At 41.8% G+C, this 22,748-nt stretch overlaps 1 protein-coding gene across 3 annotated transcripts in view; it reads right to left on the bottom strand.

Annotated features, from left to right (window-relative positions):
* STXBP3 (syntaxin binding protein 3) overlaps window positions 1–22,748 on the bottom strand; it is a 69,377-nt gene that overhangs the window by 14,539 nt on the left and 32,090 nt on the right. For all 3 annotated transcript variants that reach the window (XM_029618082.1, XM_029618084.1, XM_029618085.1), the window contains exons 6-15: window positions 20,193–20,293; window positions 11,531–11,673; window positions 10,622–10,712; window positions 9,883–10,007; window positions 6,022–6,126; window positions 5,878–5,935; window positions 5,165–5,230; window positions 4,132–4,212; window positions 3,474–3,612; window positions 806–912 (exon numbers count right to left, since the gene is read on the bottom strand). In XM_029618082.1, coding sequence (XP_029473942.1) covers window positions 806–912; window positions 3,474–3,612; window positions 4,132–4,212; window positions 5,165–5,230; window positions 5,878–5,935; window positions 6,022–6,126; window positions 9,883–10,007; window positions 10,622–10,712; window positions 11,531–11,673; window positions 20,193–20,293 — 1,016 coding nt within the window. The remainder of the gene's footprint in view (window positions 1–805; window positions 913–3,473; window positions 3,613–4,131; window positions 4,213–5,164; window positions 5,231–5,877; window positions 5,936–6,021; window positions 6,127–9,882; window positions 10,008–10,621; window positions 10,713–11,530; window positions 11,674–20,192; window positions 20,294–22,748) is intronic.

Raw genomic sequence — 22,748 nt, 5'->3', positions numbered from 1 at the left:
GGAGGAATTCTTCCTGCTTACCCAGTGAGGGTTGGCAGATTTGAGATATTCCCCCATATACTAAACCATGGCCTAACATTTCAGAGAACGCCTCCCTTTATCAGCTTCTCTGTGTGACACTAGGTTTTTTTTTAATACTATCTACTTAATTAGGGTGAGGTTTATTCTGAACAGGTAACCTGTCAACATGGCCTGGTGCCTCATCACACATGTTCAAAGTTGTAGGAAGCATGCGTGTATCCTGTCACAAAATAAAACCCAGTGCACATATGTACTATTAATGAATGCAGCATGGATCAAACATTCCAGACATTCAGTTTTTATAGAGTGTATTTACATCTGTAAGCTATCTTCCCTGACTGGAGTCCAGCTAAAGACACTTCTGCTGCAATGAACTTAAATTACTCAGAAGACAATGAAGTGCCTAAAAAATTACAGTTTGCAGATGGTTTGTAATTTAGCAAGCGCTACACGGCTATAAAGAAATTCCATTGTAGCTCAAACATCGCTCATATCATTTACTGGCACGGTACTCAGAAATTATACTGTATAAATTAGTCCGCTCAGTGCATTTTATGAGACTATATTAAAAAAAAAAAAAAAAAAGATTTAAGGGGAAATATCATCTGCGCCAAAGAAAGCAAATTTAAAAACTTGATGCCATACAAGAGCTATTTCAGAGGATAAAAAAACAACTTCTAAAATATACTAGCCAGCTAACTTTACGATTATGTCTAGGGCATGCAGAATTATTCAAAGCAAGGTGGAAGCAAGCGAGTGTTTTATCAGATTTATTATTTCTTACTGATGAGAGAATAGGCACACCGAGGTACTTCCAGTTTCGTATCATATCACTATCTGCCACTATCTGTGCATGCTGGATTAGTTTATCCAGATTTTCTTGCGTAGTTCCTGTTATTGTAAAAAGAAAACAAAATCCTTGTATGAAGACAGAATTCCATATTTCAGGCAGATTTCCAATCAACCTTAATATGGAGACTTTATTTCCAATAATTTCCAAAATGTAGGTGAAAATATTGTCTTGAATTTTTTCTTATTTTATGTATTTATTTATTTATAAAGAGTGGGGTCTTACTTCCCATTTCCAAATGAATGATTTAAAAACCTGGGCACAAGAATTTATATCTAAACACCTAAGTGTAGCTGAGCTCCTACTTACAAGTCTTGATCACAGGGAATAGTTACCCAGGTAAATTCCCTCAGCTGAAAATTGCCATACCCACGGCAGCCAAAAAAGTATTTTTCACCATGGTAAAAGGTGGTGGCACTCAGGGAGGTTAAGCACTCATGGGGATTTCATTTTGGAAATTCATGTGCTTACTTTGTACCTATTGCAAGTTCACATAGTCTCCACGAGCCCCAAATTTTCAAAAGGTCCTCCCCACGGGAGTTTAAAATTGCCATCTAATTTTAGTCTGCAAAGGCTAGACATTAATAGAAGCAAAAATCTTGGTAAAGGCCTGTAGTCAGCAAAAGTCATAGGTGTTCAAAATATGCGCACAAAATCAATTATCCTCTGAGTCACCTTGAACATCTTTTTTGCACCATAATAAAAATGCCACAACAAATATTTCTAACTACTTGACTATTTATGCAGCTCAAGAATTCTGCAGACTTAAAGCCAAAAAAAATTTATAACAGAAGAATTTGTCTTGGACAGGGTACAGTCTCATGATGCGTTTCAGAGGCTCAAAGGACTGGTAACAGGGAGCAGAAAGGTCAATATGAATTCCAGATATCTAGAAGGGTTGCGCAGGACGCACTTAGGCCTAGATTTATCAAATTGCTATAAATATCATATGTGGTAGAAAAAGGGGCGTGTTTTATGGTAATTTCCTAATTATTGCAATGTGCGCTATGTTAGCGCTTCGTATAGATATTACCGCAAAGCTCATTAACTTTTTGCAATGCTCATTTCACCACTGGGAGGGAAAGGGAGAGAGAGACTGACTATCTACAAGGTCCTTGTAGTAGTTAGCTATTTATCTCTCTATAGGAGGCCCACACCTAGTAACTCGAGGTGAGGTTTAGGTAGTAGTGTAAGGGTAGCGGGCCACTTTTACATGCAGAGTGAGATGCACAAACAGAACAATACACTCTTGTGAAGATTTGATGTCCTTCGGAGTGAGGAAATTCACATAGCGATGACATTTGTACAATGTTCTCTCACCCTAGCTTAATGGACTCTTTACCTAGGTAATATCAAGCTAGGGTGAGAGAACATTGTACAAAGCAAAGCCAGCCCACTTTTTTGGAAATCCTGCATCAGACTTCTCCCCAATCCCTCCCCTTTTAAAAATTTGCATAGCACCATGTGTTAAGGCGGATTTCAAATGCAAAAACGCCTTAAGAACATAAGAAAATGCCATACTGGGTCAGACCAAGGGTCCATCAAGCCCAGCATCCTGTTACAACAGTGGCCAATCCAGGCCACAAGAACCTGGCAAGTACCCAAAAACTAAGTCTATTCCATGTTACCATTGCTAATGGCAGTGGCTATTCTCTAAGTGAACTTAATAGCAGGTAATGGACTTCTCCTCCAAGAACTTATCCAATCCTTTTTTGAACCCAGCTACACTAACTGCACTAACCACATTCTCTGGCAACAAATTCCAGAGTTTAATTGTGCGTTGAGTAAAAAAGAACTTTCTCCGATTAGTTTTAAATGTGCCCCATGCTAACTTCATGGAGTGCCCCCTAGTCTTTCTATTATCCGAAAGAGTAAATAACCGATTCACATCTACCCGTTCTAGACCTCTCATGATTTTAAACACCTCTATCATATCCCCCCTCAGCCGTTTCTTCTCCAAGCTGAAAAGTCCTAACCTCTTTAGTCTTTCCTCATAGGGGAGCTGTTCCATTCCCCTTATCATTGTGGTAGCCCTTTTCTGTACCTTCTCCATCGCAATTATATCTTTTTTGAGATGTGGCGACCAGAATTGTACACAGTATTCAAGGTGCGGTCTCACCATGGAGCGATACAGAGGCATTATGACATTTTCTGTTTTATTCACCATTCCCTTTCTAATAATTCCCAACATTCTGTTTGCTTTTTTGACTGCCGCAGCACACTGAACCGACGATTTCAATGTGTTATCCAGTATGACACCTAGATCTCTTTCTTGGGTTGTAGCACCTAATATGGAACCCAACATTGTGTAATTATAGCATGGGTTATTTTTCCCTATATGCATCACCTTGCACTTATTCACATTAAATTTCATCTGCCATTTGGATGCCCAATTTTCCAGTCTCACAAGGTCTTCCTGCAATTTATCACAAGCCTTAACTAATAGGGTCATTTATCAAATCACATTAACTATAATTCTCTGCAGCGCCTACTTAATATATTCTCTAAAATCTGTCTTCTTATACCAGTACAGGTTACAAGTATACAACACTGTCAGAATCAGCACTATAAAAGAACATTGAAAGATGTAATATTTCCTTACCATTCATACCAAATATGTAAAGCAGGATAGCTCGTATCTTATCATAATGGTCAAAAGTTTTATTGAGTAAAACCGGAAGAAGAACTCTCATTGAGTCTTTAATCTTCTGCCCCTCGACATCAGTTCCAAGAGCTAAATCCTATGTCAAAAGTAATAATAAAATACAACACTTCTATCAGTAAAACAGCTGCAGGGCTCAAGAAAAAATAAAGGAATAAAAGTGGACATTTGCTACATAAATCCACAGGACCAGAGCAAAAATAAATAAATATGACATAACAGTTCTCCCCTAGGAATATTACATGGCAACAGTTCAATTTAAATTGGCATTCAGTCATTTGCCACTACTAAATTTGAGATCTGTTACAAATGAATTAGATGATATTCTTAAACAAGAAAAATCAAAATTCAGTTAACAACCCTAATCTTTCATTTGGCAAACTGAAGCACCAAAAGGCTTATTAGGTCAATTCCTTCACAGGTACGCATCAAAAGACGAGATGAGAATAAGGTGTGTAAATAATGGGATAAAAATGGAATAATGAACGAGCACTACCTACCAGAAAGCCAATCCCAGCCTTCTAGCTTTTGAGGCAGACAAAGAAAAATGAGCACCTTAATAATGAAACAATCACTTCCTACTAGAACATCTGCATACCTGCTCACTTTTACAAAGCTTTTCTACATGATTCTGGAATTTCTTCATACAATTTTCAGCAATGTTCAAGTGGAGCGTTTGCTGCAAAAACAGTAATGAAATTATAAAATGAGTATTTTACAAAATTACATCACATTCAAGGCATTAAGAGTGAATAAAATTAAAATCACTGCGGGTAGGTCCCAGTGACTCATTCTTCTGGCTTTTAGATACTTCAGATTTTTGGGGAGAGGCAATTCCCATTTGTGCCTCAAATTAGGGATAAAGAGATGCAAAGCTCTTCATTCCAGGCCAGTATAGGAGGGATGTCTGGCCCTAAAATGACAATGTTTAGGTGCTCTGATAAAAAGGAATACTCTTTATTCCAAACCCCTTTAGAACAAGTGATAGTAGTTATCAACAGCAGCCTTATCCCCAAAACGATCTCCACAAGTAATTTTGGTATTATAAACAAATCCTCTTTATAACAAAGCACGCGAGTTTCCGGTCCCTTTGCTGAAGAGGATCTCATGTATTCTGACTTATGGCTTTTACCTCCTCTTAGTCTGCACACCTCTCTTACTTCTTGCTGGTACTATTACAGAAGTTTCATGCCAAAAGCTGCCCTGTTTTACTACGACCCAACACATATGTTGCAGTATAATTCAACAATTAGCTACTGCTATACCACTAGAGAACAATCTTAAAAGTAGCAGTGCTTCAAATTTGTATGTTTGCGGTAAGGGAGGCAAATCACAAGCAAGTGTCTCCTTTAAAAAAAAAAAAAAAAAATGTAATTTTGAGCTCACAAAGTAGTCAATGCAATTTTTTTGTAAATTTCTCTCTACTGCAAGGTTTTACATACCAAAACAAGCAATCAAATATGACACTAATAACGGGCATTAATTATATAAGAAAGTATAAGAAAGCTGTAAAATAAAATGGCCAATTTTTTCTGCTACTATTTAATATTCATTCAGCAATTCAGCACTAAGCAACCTAATGAAAAACAGACTTCAGGCAAAATGTAATGCTAGAACTGGGCATCGATTACCGTGCTGAGCTGTTTGCGAAAATGAGGCATCTTTTTCATCAGCTGGGACAGACTGCTTAGTGATAACTGTGAAAATATCGGAATATCACTTCAGTGTTAGTTTTCAAAGCAAGCTGCTCTGCACTCACCATCTTTCACTTAACTCTTTGGGTGTAGAACATCATGGCGTCCTGCTACAGAAACAGTAACAGGCAAGACAGGTACCGGAAACAGACTTCAAGAGAACAAACCATTTCCAAACAGCTACAAGGATGCATCATTCATATCCAAAGTCAAACATCCAAGAACACATACAGTTATCTTTAAACAAAACCTGAAAACCTGCCTCTTCAAACAGCACACCTCCCTCAATCCTCTGCCGCCTCTCTGACTCTTATAACATACAACTTGTACAAAGTTATATTTTTATGCCATATAATCTATAAATTATTCAGCTTTCTGTTTGCATTTAGCCTAACTTTATGATGTATTATATCTTTGTTACTTAATTTTATGCATATTGCTCTGTTTCACACTGTAAAGCTCTTTTTGCTACATATCGTTCATTGTGAACCGATGAGATGTTCCCAATGTTCGTCGGTATATAAAAACCTCTAAATAAATATATAAAATAAAATATCAAATTCTTAACTCAAAGACTAGCATTTTAACTTTACCTTTACATTTTACTTTCTAATATTTAGTGTAAAGCAATATAAAACCGGATTTCCTACTTTCGCTTCTGTTTCTTTTTTGCTTGAAGAAATCTCTTTCACAAGTCGTGGGATTTCTCTGGTAAATAAAAAAAAAAAAAAAAAGACCCTTAATTTAACTGATAAAACCAAAATATTACAGTAAAGTTAAACTTATTCACCTACTCCAGCACATATGCAATATGCTTGTGTCGAATTTTCACCCAGAGTTCATCACTCTCATCCAAATGTGCTTCTTTCTCCTTCTTGTTTGATTCATCGGTCTGATACCTACAGATTGCAAGATACAATATCAAGATGGGTAATTAATAAAGAAATAACTTGCCAAGAGAATAAAACAGAAATGAGAAGCAGCAGCATTTGTATACACCAATGCTTTTGTTTAACCCTGAACAGTAATGTTTTTTGCTGTGAATGGAGAAATGCTGGAATTTGAAAGAACACACGATGTGGCACTCCTACCAAGGACTGTCACTATACTTGTTGGGTTCTAGAGGAAGGGGGTGGTGGCTCTGAATGAAGGCCCATGGTGACTGAGCTTCAAACAGTACCTTATCAATAAATGGCAATGAACAGGGTTGAGGAAGTTTCTGAATGGGATGCAATCTAAAATGTGAAAGAAAATGAGTCAGACAAAATGGCAATTAGGTTTTGAAACCTTTTTGCTAATTCAATATATAACATTTTTTAAAGTCTCTATTTTTTCAATAAAAAGTCAATTACTTTCATTTGCAACTCCAAATAATATTTTTGAAGCAGCTCAGAACCTCCGACTCCCATTTTAAATGCTGTCTGAAGACACTGATGTCTTCAAAGGCCTCCAAGATTTTCAAATAACCGTACACTTATGTTGTTGATAGACAAAGGATGAAGCCTTCTTTGTCCTAGTCATGATCCATTTCCTCCTGGTCTGTACTGAAAATAGAACCAGTACTTGCCACTTCAGTTACTTCTTCGAAGCACCACAGTGTCATCCGTATTGATATAACTGTTAAACTTTTCCAGGTGTACGGCAGCAGAAGCATGAAAAATGTCAGTCTTTTTCACCCTGTATTAACTATGTGAAAGTTTACTACCTGGGTAGTTGTTGATTCCATTGCAATTGTCCACCAGCAGTGCCACTTTTGTACTACAGATGAAATCAGGAACCCATTCTCAAACCAATGTGTTTGCCTTGTACACAAGAGCCACAAAAAGAAAGTGGATTTTTTTTTTTCAAACACCCATTTTCTCATACCTGGTCCATTTAAGTCTGTGCAAGTAGGCACAAAGTAAATCTTTATTTGCTGCCCATAATTACAATTTAAAATTCAGGATTCCATGCCATGTAGTCCTAGAACAAAATGCCATTTTCCTATCACTATCACAGATGGCATTCTTGCAAGGTCTTTGGGTAAAATCGCCTGCAATCAATCATCTGTGCTTGCAGAGTCTGTCTCTCTTTCTTCTCTGTGGGCTCACTTGTCAAGCCTTTGAAAAACACAACTAATCCTTGATAGGCTCAAAGTCTGTTCCCAAGAAAGATTACTTAATTTTTTGCAAGAGTGGACAATCACCATCTGTGGATTGAACACTCTCACACTAGTGCACCAGATTCTTTGCAAGTTGTGATAACTCTTATGTTGGTCTGATAAGAGATATCTAAAGATTCTATACACAAGTTTCTGAGACCATATAGGCCCCCTTCTTCAGATGTCATTTCTGGCACTATTGTGGGTGGAATGATCCTGAGTTGGGTGCAGGACTTGAACATTTTATGAAATGGTGAGTTGGCCACGGGTAAAGACATAAATAACAGCATGGCCTGTGCTGCTTAAGAATTACTCTGCTGCCACTCTAGCATACTGTCTACTTTTTATCTGCTCTAGAGCAAGCAGATGATTTTCTCTGTGAAATCAGAGGGTAAAGCGATAAAACAGGTATGATCATTAATAGGAAGAAAAAGTAACACTGTTGCTGGAAAGACAAGAAGCTCCCAATAAAATCCATTATTAAATCCAGTCAAGTTTTAGATTCCTCTAAATCCAGATCTTGTCATTTTGATTTCATAGTACCTTACTATATCCCCCTCTATTTTTCTGACATGTTACAGTGTAGTGTCATGTGAGGATGGAAAGAAAATACCTTCAACAATTTATTTATAAAAGTTTATATTCTGTTATTTCAGGGAAAAATCCTGCTCAGAGCAGAGAATCAATCCATATATCATAACAGCATAGTAAAATAATTAAAACATGAAAGCACAAATGAACAATATACTAATAATCAATAAAATACAATACCAAATCTAAAAAAAACCTCAATTCCATTATTCTGTATCAGTGGGAGCCACCCCCAGGATCAATAAAAAAGAAGGAGCAGAAAACAAATCCCAAAGCTCTGACTCATAAATATATAAAATCAGTAATAAGGTAAAAGCCTGGGACAATATGGCACGCCTTGAAAGCTTTCTGAATTTTAGACAATTTTTCAGCCTAACGTCTGCTGGCAACATACTCCACAAGGAACAGACCCCCATATAAAAAAGGTGTATTTCCATGTTTGAGAGGTAGGTCTTGTCAGATGAATCTAATCAATTGCTTTGACTGGTTGACCAGAGTCAGATCAGGGGAGAGAGCAAAAACGTAGTGTACTTGGATTTCAACAAGATCTTTGATATAATTTTGCACAGGTGACTTATAAACACACTGAGTGCCCTAGGTAAGGGCGCTAAAGTGAGTGTCTGGGTTACAGACAGCTTGAGTGGAAGGCGACAAAGGGTAGTGGCAAACAGGGTTCATGACCAGTGGTGTGCCACAGGGATTGGGGTCCAGTCCTGTTCAAAATTTGTTAGCAATATCAGGAAAGGTTTGCTTTTTCAGATACTAAAATCTGAAACAGGGCAGACAACCAGGAAGTTGTGGAAAACACGAGGAGAGATCTAGTGAAGCTTGAGGAATGGTCTAAAGTCTTGCAGTTAAGATTCAATGTTTTAAAAATAAAAAAAAAAGTGTCACCCAAGGAATCAGTATGGTATTGGGGGGGGGGGGGGGGGCTTAATTTCTACTGTGCACTAAACAAGAGGTAGATAAGATGATAGCAAAAGCCAGAAGGATGCTTGGGGGCACAGGGAGAGGAATAGCCAGTAAAAAACACAGTAGGCAATATCTAGTGAGACATAATTTAGAGTATGGCATACAATTCAACCAAATAGAGTTAGCCCACTGGGCAGTTATTAAAATAGTCTTCATCATATGGGAGCAGACATAGATCTAAGCTTGTGTATCGTGGAGGAAAGGAGGGAATGGGAGGATATGACAAAACCCTTTAAAATACCTCCAAGGAATAAATGCACATGAAGCGGGCCTCTCAGCAGAAAAGAGGCTCTGGAACAAAGAGAAATGGGAGAAGGATGAAAAGGGGCAGACTCGGGAGTAATTCACAAAAATATTTATTTACAGAAAGAGTGAAGGATGCAGGAACAGCCTCTGCGTGGAGGTGGTGGTGGTGAAGATAGTATCAGAATTCAACAAAACACTGTCAAGAAGAAAGGATCTCCGAAAGACAGGAAGGGGCTATAAATGCAGCAAGAAGATATGGAGAGGCAGACTGAATGGTCCTGATGCTCTTTATGTGCCATCATGGTCTCTGTTTCCATGAGAAAGCTTCATCTTGCTCACCTCGGATAGGCTCAGATGCCCCACACTGGCTGATCTCAGTGCTTGTGAGGGTTGATAAGGGAAGATACAATCCTTAAGATAAAAGTTGGAGCCTTGCCCTTCAGTAGCTTAAAATTTTAAATTTGGCTTCTCAGGCAATTGGTAGCCAATGAAACTGTTCTGTATTGGAGTAATCTATTTTTAGACTCCTTAGCCAGAAATAATGCGAGCTGCATTATTCAGAACGACCCACAGAAAAAGCCACAATAATCTAGGCATGCTAAGACAAACAGATCCCAAGCATAGAATATATTACTGATACAACTGTCAAAGAAGCATTAACCTTTCATAATAAATCCACGAACACACAAAACTAATAACCTTTTACCTGTAAACGTCTTTTTCAATTGGTAGCAGATCATATGCCATTGCCTGGAAGGTGAGCTCATGCAGTACTGTAGTAACAGGGTCAAATCCACGATCCACTATTAACAGCTGGGACTGGGTTTTACCCTAAAAAAGCAAATCAATGGAAACCTTAACTCTAAGAAAGTTTTAAATAAAATAATAAAAATTAAACTAGACTCTGGAAAGATTCATTATCAACATTATCTTAGATGGTTATAAAGTACATACAGGTACAATGAGTTCTTGTCCCATAGGATTTACAATCTAAGGGCCAGATATACAAAGAATTTTCCCATAAACACAAAAATGGAAATATCCTTTGGTACATCTGTAATTTACCTTGAGTGGAAACCAGTATCGGTGGGGAGGAATCAAAGTAAATAACGTGACGCAGTAACTTCCTTAAAATAGATATATTTGTTTCTCTTACAAATTTTATTTCTAGATACTACACATCCATGAATTATTGGCAATTTGATTGATTTAAAAACGTATTTGCTGTACGATGAATGTTAAGAAAAAAAATTTAAATGATTTTAAAAAAACAAAACAAAAAAAAACAAAACAAACAAACAAAAACAAAACACAAAAAAACCCACACTTATTGAACAAGTTTTGGACCAAATAAAGTCAGAGAAAAATGCCACCAAACTGACTATGTGAATCCCCAATTCTTTACTAAAGAACAAAAGCATAAAAAACATTTGCATTTATATCACCTTAACTTTTCCTTCTTCATCTGTTTTATAGTAATGTACAAGTTTCTCTTCCACCAGATTTGCGAGTGCATTAGCATTATCTAATGGCTGCCTGAAACAGAAATAACCCAACATATGTTTACATCCACAACTATTTGTCCTAAAAAGAAGGAAAATGTTTGCACAGTTCTATAATATGGAAATAGCACGAAACAGTTCCATTTTTAAGATGCAGACCTTATGACAAAAATGCAATAATATCTCCTATATAACTTATTTCACACTATCTGCGCCAGGACAAAGACTGCACCATACTTTTTCTGGCAGGCTCTGTCCATGCGTAGCCTCACTTTGAAACTTGCCATGGGTAGAAATTCCATGTGACCACTTGCGCCTGCTTTTTCTGCAGGCAGCTTTCAGTCTCCAGTCTAATTTTACTTATAAAAAATAAATGCATGGACTAGACTACCAAGTTAGATGCAACTTGCCAGAAGAACAGCACTGAAGGCTTTTCTTTATTTCACTTAGAAAGTTCCAGGCCCGATATATGCTTTGCTGGTTACTTCAGGCAACTGGGCTTCACATGCTGCTACTGAAGTTACAAATGCCACTGCCACATAATGCCAGAACCGAACAGGAAACAACAAGAGCACATTATGGAAGGCAGAAACTATCACAAACCACAGCAGTTTACCAGAATTTGAGATTACTACTCAAATCGAGTTAGTAGGCTGGTGCCTTTATTTACAACTTATGTTTCTGAAGTAAAAGCACTGCAGACGATCACAGTACGATGTGACTGCTCAAGGGACACAGAGTGGGGAAAACCTTTTAAGGTAACCTTCCCTCCTGAGTGGACCAGAGGCAGAGCAAGTGACCGAGATCATCATCAGAAACAACGTTATACAAACATTTCTTTCTTACTCCTACCTTTTATATCTTACTCCTGGATTTTCCTCCAGACTGCCACATAATGTCACAATTTGCTGTGCCGCTATGTCCAGCACAGTTTCAATTTCCACATCTGGACTGTAACAGCTGTGGAAAACATCTGGTACATGAAGAGTAAATACCTAAAAAAAAAAAAAAATCAAAAAAAAAAATCAGACAAAGGCTACAGTTATTTGAAGAGAAAAAAGATTAAATGACATAATGGTTAAAGGGAACTCCAACGCTTCAGAGAAGGGCTTAGATACTAGCTTAGGAGCCAAAAGAAAATCAGTCTGGTCATCTCAGGCTTTTTTTTTTTAATTGGACTTTCCATATTATATAGCCTATGCAGTATCAACTAACTCAAATGCAGAGAAAATCGTAATCAAGATTTTGAAGAAAAAAAAAAAATTGGCTGTTAATCTTTCCAAATCTTGTTTTTGGATTTTGCTCAGCCCTGTCTAAATGTAACAGGACAGGCTCCATTAGTAGCAGGGCACTTCAGCTCCATTCAGTCCGCAAGAGTTTTGATACGGGATTTCTGCATGAGGAGTTCACACAGAATTGTGAAGGAGCTTCAATTTGTCTACCGAGACTTTGCCATTAAAATTACAGCAGAATGGAATTTTCAAAACTGTATTAAAAAGACTTGGAAGGTAAGCACAAAGTCTTCAGCACAAAGTCAGAACACACGAAAGGCTGGTTTTTTCCCCAGAAAGTTATCAGTGCTTATTACAACAAAAATGGGAGAAAATAAATGACTCTTTTTTCAGGGCAGATATCAAGGTTTATTTTGGTGGGCAGAAATGTAAAGTACTGATCAGTCTTCTTCTGTGCAAACAGGGGAAGGGAACATACAGGAGTGTACAGCTAGCTAATTTGGCCCTGGGTAAGCAGGGAGACAAAGGGAGCAAGGAATAGTCATGTGGGACCAAAAATCAAACAATGTGTGCTGGTTGAGGGTTACACATTTAGGGTGAAAATCAATAACCTGAATGTTTTTTGTAAAATACAGAATTTGATTTCTTAAAAATAGATTAAACTGAAAATAAAAGTTAGATACCACTATCCTCTATTTGCTTATAATAGGGAACAACTCTGTTTATACTGGGAGATACTTAGCATTTTGAAAGCAATTTCATAACAAAAGAAAAAATACACATGGTCTGTGCCGATGCGATATGTATAACTTCAAGTTGTACAACATTACTATTCTGAAAAATAAAATGTACCCAGTGACAAAGGGAACTGGTTAATCTAAAGGAAAATTAGTTTCTTATCTGATAATTTTCGTTCCTGTAGTACCACGGATCAGTCCAGACTTCTGGGTTTTGCCCCCCCTCTAGCAGATGGAGACAGAAGTTTTCAAAACAAAACTCCACCTTATATAGGATGGTGCCACCTACAGTCCGGCAGTATTACACAATGTCAAAGCAGAATGGCTCTCAAAAAACCACCATAACTATGTACAATAACCCTTCAACAAGAAAAAGAAATAACCGGTTCACTTAACCCTCCTAGGAACTGAACCTGTAGAACCACTTGAGGACGATCAATCCAATTTCTGCAGATCTGAAAACAATCAATAACTGAGCGGACTCTCCCTTACTTCCATGCGTTCCCGGGGTGGGGACTCTGGACTGATCCGTGGTACTACAGGAACGAAAATTATCAGGTAAGAAACAAATTTTCCTTTCCCTGTACGTACCCAGATCAGTCCAGACTCCTGGGATGTACCAGAGCTTTCTTACCTGGGATGGGATCTGGAGAGGCCCACTCTAAGCACTGCTTCTCCAAAGCATCCTTCACCCGGTGCCTGAACATCCAGTCTGTAGGGTCTGGCAAAGGTATGCAAAGACTTCCAAGTCTCCGCCCTGCAGATCTCCTGCGGTGAGACCATTTGACACTCCACCCAAGAAGCCGCCTGCAAACAGGTAGAATGAGCCTTTATTCCACGCATCAAATATGCAGAGCCTATAGTCTCTTTCAACCAGTGTGAAATCGTAGCTTTAGATGCCATATTTCCTTGTTTTGGACCAGCCCACAGCACAAAAAGATGATCCGTCACACGAAATGCATTAGTAACTTCCAGATAACACAACAACGCCCGAACATTCAGCTTCCGTAAGTCTTTAGACATAGGGTCTGACCGGTCCAAAACGGGAAACAATGGAAGCTCCACTGACTGATTCAAGAGAAAAGCAGACACCACTTCGGAAGAAAGGAAGGAACAGTCTGCAAAGACACACCAGAATCCAAAATTCTCAGAAATGGCTCCCTACAGGATAGAGCCTCGAGCTCCGATACCCTGCGAGCAGATGTGATAGCAATAAGGAAAATCACCTTTAACGTGAGATCCTTTATTGTAGCTGTTTTCAGAGGCTCAAAGGGCACCGTACACAGAGCTGAGAGAACCAAGTTCAGATTCCAAGAAGGACAAGGGTGTCTGATCGGGGGACCTAAATGCTTTGCCCCCTTTAGGAAACGAGCCACATCGGGGCGAGCAGCCAACGCCATGCCTTGAATGGAACCGCACAAACAACCAAGAGTTACCACCTAAACCTTCAGGGAACCAAACGATAAACCCTTGGCAAGTCTGGATTGTAAGAAACCTAAAATATCCGACACCGAAGACAGAGTAGGAACAATCGCTCGGTCCAAGCACCAAGATTCAAAGATTCTCCACACGCGCACATACGCGAGGTTGGTGGATGTCTTGAGCAACTGGAGAAGTGTTGCCACCATAGCGTTCGAATACCCTTTGCTCCTCAGGCGGTGCCTCTCAAAAGCCATGCTGCTAGACAAAAGCGATCAACCTCTTCCAAACACACGGGATCTTGATAGACAAGGTCCGGGAGCAGTGGCAACCACAGGGGACCCGCCACTGCCAGATTGACAGGTCCGCAAACCAAGGCCGTCTCAGCCACTCTGGAGCTACGAGGATGACTTTTGTTGGGTGTATCTCCACTCTCCTGAGCACCTTTACCTATCAGCGGCCAAGGAGGGACGACGATCCAGGAAACTACAGACCGGGTTAGCCTGACTTCAGTGCCAGGAAAAATAGTGGAAAGTGTTCTAAACATCAAAATCACAGAACATATAGAAAGACATGGTTTAATGGAACAAAGTCAGCATGGCTTTACCCAGGGCAAGTCTTGCCTCACAAATCTGCTTCACTTTTTTGAAGGAGTTAATAAACATGTGGATAAAGTTGAACCGGTAGATATAGTATACTTGGATTTTCAGAAGGCGTTTGACAAAGTTCCTCATGAGAGGCTTCTAGGAAAAGTAAAAAGTCATGGGATAGGTGGCGATGTCCTTTCATGGATAGAAAAATGGCTAAAAGACAGGAAACAGAGAGTAGGATTAAATGGACAATTTTCTCAGTGGAAGGGAGTGGACAGTGGAGTGCCTCAGGGATCTGTATTGGGACCCTTACTTTTCAATATATTTATAAATGATCTGGAAAGAAATACAACGAGTGATATAATCAAATATGCAGATGACACAAAATTGTTCAGAGTAGTTAAATCACAAGCAGATTGTGATAAATTGCAGGAAGACCTTGTGAGACTGGAAAATTGGGCATCCAAATGGCAGATGAAATTTAATGTGGATAAGTGCAAGGTGATGCATATAGGGAAAAATAACCCATGCTATAATTACACAATGTTGGGTTCCATATTAGGTGCTACAACCCAAGAAAGAGATCTAGGTGTCATAGTGGATAACACATTGAAATCATTGGTTCAGTGTGCTGCGGCAGTCAAAAAAGCAAACAGAATGTTGGGAATTATTAGAAAGGGAATGGTGAATAAAACGGAAAATGTCATAATGCCTCTGTATCGCTCCATGGTGAGACCGCACCTTGAATATTGTGTACAATTCTGGTCGCCGCATCTCAAAAGATATAATTGCGATGGAGAAGGTACAGAGAAGGGCTACCAAAATAAGAAGAATGGAACAACTCCCCTATGAGGAAAGACTAAAGAGGTTAGGACTTTTCAGCTTGGAGAAGAGACGACTGAGGGGGGATATGATAGAGGTGTTTAAAATCATGAGAAGTCTAGAACGGGTAGATGTGAATCGGTTATTTACTCTTTCGGATAATAGAAAGACTAGGGGGCACTCCATGAAGTTAGCATGGGGCACATTTAAAACTAATCGGAGAAAGTTCTTTTTTACTCAACACACAATTAAACTCTGGAATTTGTTGCCAGAGGATGTGGTTAGTGCAGTTAGTATAGCTGTGTTTAAAAAAGGATTGGATAAGTTCTTGGAGGAGAAGTCCACTTAGAGAATAGCCACTGCCATTAGCAATGGTAACATGGAATAGACTTAGATTTTGGGTACTTGCCAGGTTCTTATGGCCTGGATTGGCCACTGTTGGAAACAGGATGCTGGGCTTGATGGACCCTTGGTCTGACCCAGTATGGCATGTTCTTATGTTCTTATGACGTATAGCAGCACGCCGGTCGGCCAGGGCAGCAATAGGGCATCTACCCCTTCTGCTCCTGTTTCTCTGCGGCGACTGAAGAAGCGCGGAGCCTTGTCGTTCTGAAAAGTTGCCATGAGATCCATGCGGGGTACGCCCCACATGTTGCATATGAGCTGGGAAGCTTCATCTGTGAGCTTCCATTCTCCGGGATCGAGGCGGTGTCGACTGAGAAAGTCCGCCTGTAAGTTGTCGACTCCTGCTATGTGAGATGCTGCAATACTTACTAAATGCTTCTCCGCCCAGCTGATCAGCTGCCGGGCTTCCGTGGTCACTGGCTGACTCTTGGTACCCCCTTGGCAATTGATATAATCCACCGTGGTCGCATTGTCAGAAAGAATTCTGACTGACTTCCTCTGGAAGAGAGGGCAGAACGCTTGCAATGCTAACCACACTGCCCTGGTTTCCAGACAATTGATCGACCACTGAGATTCTTCCTGGGACTACTGTCCCTGCACCGACTTCCTCAGGCAAACTGCTCCCCAACTGGAGAGGGTGGCGTCCGTGGTCACCATTGTCCATTCGGGCACCTCCAGGGGAACTCCTCAGGATAAGTTGTCCGAGATAAGCCACCAATCGAGACTGGAGCACGCCATATCCATAAGAGGGAGAGGTAAATTAAACTGTTCAGAGATTGGATTCCAACATGAAAGCAACGCTGACTGTAAAGGATGCATATGAGCAAAGGCCCAGGGCACCAGCTCCAGGGTGAAAGTCATGGAGCCAAGAACCCGTAAATAATCCTGCACTCTGGGAAACGGTTGGCCAATAAGTCCCGCACTTGTTCTTGTAGCTTGACAATTCGGTCCGAGTATGGAACACTCTCCCCCTGTTGAGTGTCGAATAGAGCTCCTAAAAACTCCAAAGACTGGGTGGGCACCAGTCGGCTCTTGGCTAAGTTGCTCACCCAACTCAGTGATCGCAGGAGTTGAAGCACTTTGCAAATTGCCAACTGGCCGAGCGACTCTGACTTTGCCCAAATTAGCCAGTCATCCAAGTATGGATGCACCAGGAACCCCTCTCTGCGCAAATGAGCTGCCACCACAACCATTACCTTGGTAAACGGTTTGGGCGCAGTGCCAAGACTGAAGGGCAAAGCTTGAAACTGAAAATGGCGACCCATCACCGAGAACCTCTGAAACTTCTGGTGGTCAGCCCGAATGCCTATGTGAAGATACGCTTCCGTTAGGTCCAGTGACGCCAGAAACTCTCCTTTTCTTACTGAGGCAATGACTGACCGTAATGTCTCCATGCGAAAACGCCTGAGGAACCGGGGTGATGGCGCAGAGTTGCAGAAGGCGTTGTAAGGTATCTTGTACGGCCTGTTTCTCTTCGTAACTGCATGGGGAGACCAGAAACCGCTCTGGAAGGTGGTGTGCAAAATCTGAAATGTAGCCTTGATTTATCACAGAAAGGACCCACTCATCCGACATCACCTTGACCCATTCCTCGTAAAACAGGGACAATCTGCCCCCGACAGCTGGAAGCAAGGAAGGGAAGCAGTCAGCGTCCCTTCATTGGGAAGACTTGGCTGCAGATGCGGACTGGGTAGCCCCGTTTCTGCCGAAGCGTCGGCCACGAAAGGGCTGAGACCAGGACTGTTGACGACCAGACACTTGCCGAAAGGAAGAAGCTGGAGCTCTGGACGGACGAAATCTCAGATTCCCTCTGATTCGAGACTGTGAAGAAAAGGAGTCCCTTGACTTGGGCCTATCCTCTGACAGTTGGTGAACCTTGTTCTCCCCCAGGGATTGAATCATATCCTCGAGGTGCTTGCCAAAAAGCAATTTACCCTTGAAAGGCAGCGACCCCAGCTGAGCCTTGGAGGAAATATCCGCCAACCAGCTTCTTAACCACAGGAGCTGATGAGCCGAGATTGCCAACACCATGGATCTGGCTGAAGTCCGTAACAGATCATAAAGTGCATCCACACTATAAGCGATCGAAGCTTCCAGACACCTGCAGAAGCACAGCAAGCATCGGAAAGACCAGCATTAGCTTGTAACTGCTGAACCCAGCGAAGGCCCGCTCATAAGGCAAAATTGCTGCACATAGCTGCCCGCACTGCCAGTGCCGAGACTTCAAAAATTTTCTTGAGCTGCAGCTCCAACTTTCTATTCTCCAGGTCCTTCAGGGCTGTAGCACCCATAATCGGTATTGTGGTCTTTTTGGTGACTGCAGACACCGCCGCGTCCACCGTGGGCACTCGCATTATATCAATTGCTTCCTCCGGAAGAGGATATAGCTTATCCATAGGCTTGCTAACTTTCAAACCCAGAGCCGGGGTAACCCATTTTCTATATAGCAAGTCCGTGGCAGAAAAATGAAAAGGAAAGGAAGTAGCCAGGCCCCTCAGACCCAACAACACTGGGTCCATGGCCCCTAGCCTGGACTCCTGGTGGCCCATCTATGCCTAGCTCTCCGAGTATGGCAGGGATAAGCGGAGCCAACTCCTCCCTCCTAAACAGACGGCTCACCTTAGGGTCATCTCCTTCCACAATGTGAGAGCCTCGTGCTGGAACCTGTGGATGTTGATCAGGGTCTGTATCCACCCCCATCGGAGGCTTGCCCTGTGGCTCTTGGTTCCCTCTGTCCGTATCCTGACCTGTGGAATCAGTATCGGTCTGATGAACCCCTGTACGCAAAGGGCGCTTAGCTTTGGAGGACCCAGACACTCCCTTAGACTTATACCGCTTTCGAGAAAGAGACTAGAGGAAGTTTTACCCCCAGCCTGCAGCTTCCCTTCCCTCCTGGCTTTAAAAGCCTTATGGAGAAATAAAATAAACTCAGAGGAGAAGGAAGAGGAGGAGTCAGAAGCCCCCTCGGGGCTATCCTCCGTTGCAGGTGAGAGAGGCTGTAAAGGTTCGCTCCCTCCAGGAAACCCTGGCTGAGGAGAGAGAGAGAGGAGGTGGGAGAATCCCCTCCCCCATAGCTGCACGAGTCGCTGATCTAAATGACTCCAAAATGGCCTCCGTTCCCACGCTCAGTGGGAACAGATCTGCCTCAGCTGATCTCGGTGCAGCAAACACTGAAGGAGCTCGAGCAGCCTTGCCTTTAACCATTTTTGCGGTCCCGGAGGATCCCATCCCCCCCCCAGGAAGACACGCAGAGCACAGCCACTCCCGAGAAAGACACGCGCAGCACGCAGACAAGCGCGGCATCGGGCCTGAGAAAGCTAAAATTAAATTCTGTAAAAAATAGAAAAATAATCGCGGTCCACCCAAGCGCCGAGTCAGGGAGGGAAGAGAGAGCCACAGCACCGGTGACTGACAGAAAATGAAAGAAAATCAAAACTTTTTTTTTTTTTTTTAAAGACTTGCCCGGCAGTGGTCTACGGTCCGGATCCGGCAGGGTGGAGTGAACCAGGCTCCCCGGTGTCTCACCCAGAGCTGCTAGGTTGGAACAAGAGGGCTCTCAACCCTGTAAAGCAGCTGCCTCAACAACCAGCAGGGGGGGGGGGGGTGGTCCCCTCAGGACAGAAACTGCTCCTTTTTTTTTTTTTTACAGACCGAAAACTCTCTAAAACTCACAGAACTCACTACTCTAACTCCAATGAGCACAGCCAGTAGGGCCTTGCACCTCCACCATCTGCTGTAGACAGAAAAATACTGCCGGACTGTAGGTGGCACCATCCTATATAAGGTGGAGTTTTGTTTTGAAAACTTCTCTGTCTCCATCTGCTGGGGGGGGGGGGGGGGGGGCAAAACCCAGGAGTCTGGACTGATCCGGATACATACAAGGAACAGACAATTTAACAGGAAATATTATATTTGTGTCTTTGAAAAAGAGAACATCCTATAGTTTTGAAAGATTGTGTTATTTGGCAAAATTATGTCATTTAACACAAAAGAAAGGATACAAGGTGCTTGCAGTGGCTTTTACAGTTACTACCATGCTGCAAAATGGCCAAGCCCCAGCAGTCCAGAGAAGCAGCAGGGGCCTGGGGGGGATCCCCTCCCCTTGCCCATAAGGCCAACCATCAGCACATCAGCCTGAGGATTCTCTCACCCCAGAGCGGGGAGCAGCAGTGGCCTACAGATCTCCACCCAGTCTGAAAGAGACCCAGCAATGATTTCTGCAGGCTGCCCCACTGTATCTATTCAACTCAATGACTATAGTGCACATAAAATATGTACAGACACAAATCCTGTAAGAATGCCAACTTACCTGAGACTCATGTGGAATGAAGGAGATATTTATTTCCTTGCACCTTCTTATCGCCTTGGCGCAGCAAGATTTTATCTTGTTAAAAAGCATATCCGGGCAAACTAAGGGAAAGAAAAACCGGTAAAGAAGCTGAAGCCACTTTTTTTTTTTTTTTTTTTTTTTTTTTAAGAGCAGACTGGAAATTTTGTGAGGAAGATAATTAAAATGAAAAGCCGGAGGCAGAAAGGATGTGGGATGCACCACTTGACATTTTTTAAAATTTGCAATGTATGGTAATGCATGCTGCTATCAGAGGTTCCAGTATGTAAGAGATGCCAAACTGTCTTTGCACTGAAGATCTTTCTGGCTGCTCTTTTCAACCATTCCTCCATCTCTGGAAACTCACTGGCATTCCAGAAAGATATCCACATTAAGGTAAAATTATACTTTCCTTTGATACTGCTAGCCCAGTTATTACAAATGGGATTTTCCTCCTCCACAGCTAACAGAGACACAGGACACACGTTTTTCACGACCTCATCAGGGGTATAAAGGAAGAGTGGCCCTGACCAAAGCTCTAGAAATCCCCTTTATACCTTATTCTCGAACATAGAAACATAGAAATGACGGCAGAAGAAGACCAAATGGCCCATCCAGTCTGCCCAGCAAGCTTCCCTCATTTCTTCTCTCATACTTATCTGTTTCTCTTAGCTCTTGGTTCTAATTCCCTTCCACCCCCGCCATTAATGTAGAGAGCGGTGATGGAGCTGCATCCAAGTGAAATATCTAGCTTGATTAGTTAGAGGTAGTAGGGGTAGTAACCGCCGCAATAAGCAAGCTACACCCATGCTTATTTGTTTTTACCCAGATTATGTTATACAGCCCTTATTGGTTGTTTATCTTCTCCCCTGCCGTTGAAGCAGGGAGCTATGCTGGATATGCGTGAGGTATCAGTTTTTTTCTTCTCCCCTGCCGTTGAAGCAGAGAGCTATGCTGGATATGCATCCAAAGTGAAGTATCAGGCACATTTGGTTTGGGGTAGTAACCGCCGTAACAAGCCAGCTACTCCCCGCTTTGTGAGTGTGAATCCTTTTTTCTTCTCCCCTGCCATTGAAGTTATGCTGGATATGCGTGAAGTATCAGTTTTTCTTTTCCCCTGCCGTTGAAGCAGAGAGCTATGCTGGAAATTCGTGATGTATCAGTCTTTCTCCCATGCCGTTGAAGCAGAGAGCCATGCTGGATATGCGTCGAGAGTGAAGTATCAGGTACATTTGGTTTGGGGTAGTAACCGCCGTAACAAGCCAGCTACTCCCCGCTTTGTGAGTGCGAACCCTTTTTTCTTCTCCCCTGCCGTTTAAGCAGAGAGCTCTGCTGGATGTGTGAAGTAACAGTTTTTCTTCTCCCCTGCTGTTGAAGCAGAGAACTATGCTGGATATGCATTGAAAGTGAAGTATAAGAATGGAGTGATCAAGCTAGTTGAAAGGCATCAGGAATAGAGGAAGGTGGAGGTAGTAATTTGGATATTTGGTTTGGGGTAGTAACCGCCGTAACAAGCCAGCTACTCCCGTCTTTGTGAGTGCAAATCCTTTTTTCCACATTTCCTCTTGCTGTTGAAGCTTAGAGTGATGTTGGAGTCACAGTAACCATGTGTATGTTTATTGAATAAGGGTATTGTCTCCAGGCAGTAGCCATCATTCTGGCGAGTCACCTACTCTTCATTGGCGGCCTCTTGACTTTATGGATCCACAGTGTTTATCCCACGCCCCTTTGAAGTCCTTCACAGTTCTGGTCTTCACCACTTCCTCCGGAAGGGCATTCCAGGCATCCACCACCCTCTCCGTGAAGAAATACTTCCTGACATTGGTTCTGCGGGGTACTGGGACCCATCCTGAGCAAGGCACAAATATAAGATGAGAGAAGGATATAGGCAGCAGCAGGAGGGCGCATGTCAGCTGCGCCTCATTTGATGACCTTAGTCCCCTTGTCATCCTGCTAGACCAGCCATTACAAATGGGATATACAAAAGCTTTCCCTTAGCTGAGGCAAGTGAAGACAGGGCTGTCTTACCAATCCTCGCCACGAAGACAGTGCCTGACTCGGGCTGTGTAATCAATTTATGATGTTCAAGGTGGTACAAGGATGACCACACCACTGCCCTGACAGTTTCTTCCAGTGATGCTGAGGTGCCTCTGGCTCAGAATGAAACTTGTAGAGTGAGCTCAAAGCCTTACTGGGACCTGTTAACCTGATAATAGATAGACCAATGCTATTGCCTCTTAGTTTTATTTATTTAATATATTTATATTCTGCTAATCTACAATTTTCAGCGGATTACATCAGCACACAGTTAAAACACAGCAAAACAAAACATCAGCAACATAAAACAAACACATACAACAGAAAATGTATACAAGCACATCACTAGTAACAGAAATCCAAAAGGGAGAGATCACAGCAAGTGGAAGATGCTAACATATGCCACAGAACACGTGTGTTTTCAACAATTTCCTAAAACGCAGTAAGTCTGACTGTACCCTTATCTCATGATTAAGTCACAAGAGAAGAGAGCCTGTGATT

This window comes from Rhinatrema bivittatum, chromosome 10 (genome assembly GCF_901001135.1).
Source record: "Rhinatrema bivittatum chromosome 10, aRhiBiv1.1, whole genome shotgun sequence".
Taxonomy (NCBI): domain Eukaryota; kingdom Metazoa; phylum Chordata; class Amphibia; order Gymnophiona; family Rhinatrematidae; genus Rhinatrema; species Rhinatrema bivittatum.
The sequence above is the reverse complement of the archived record's forward strand: the minus strand, read 5'-3'. Positions and strand labels throughout refer to the sequence as shown.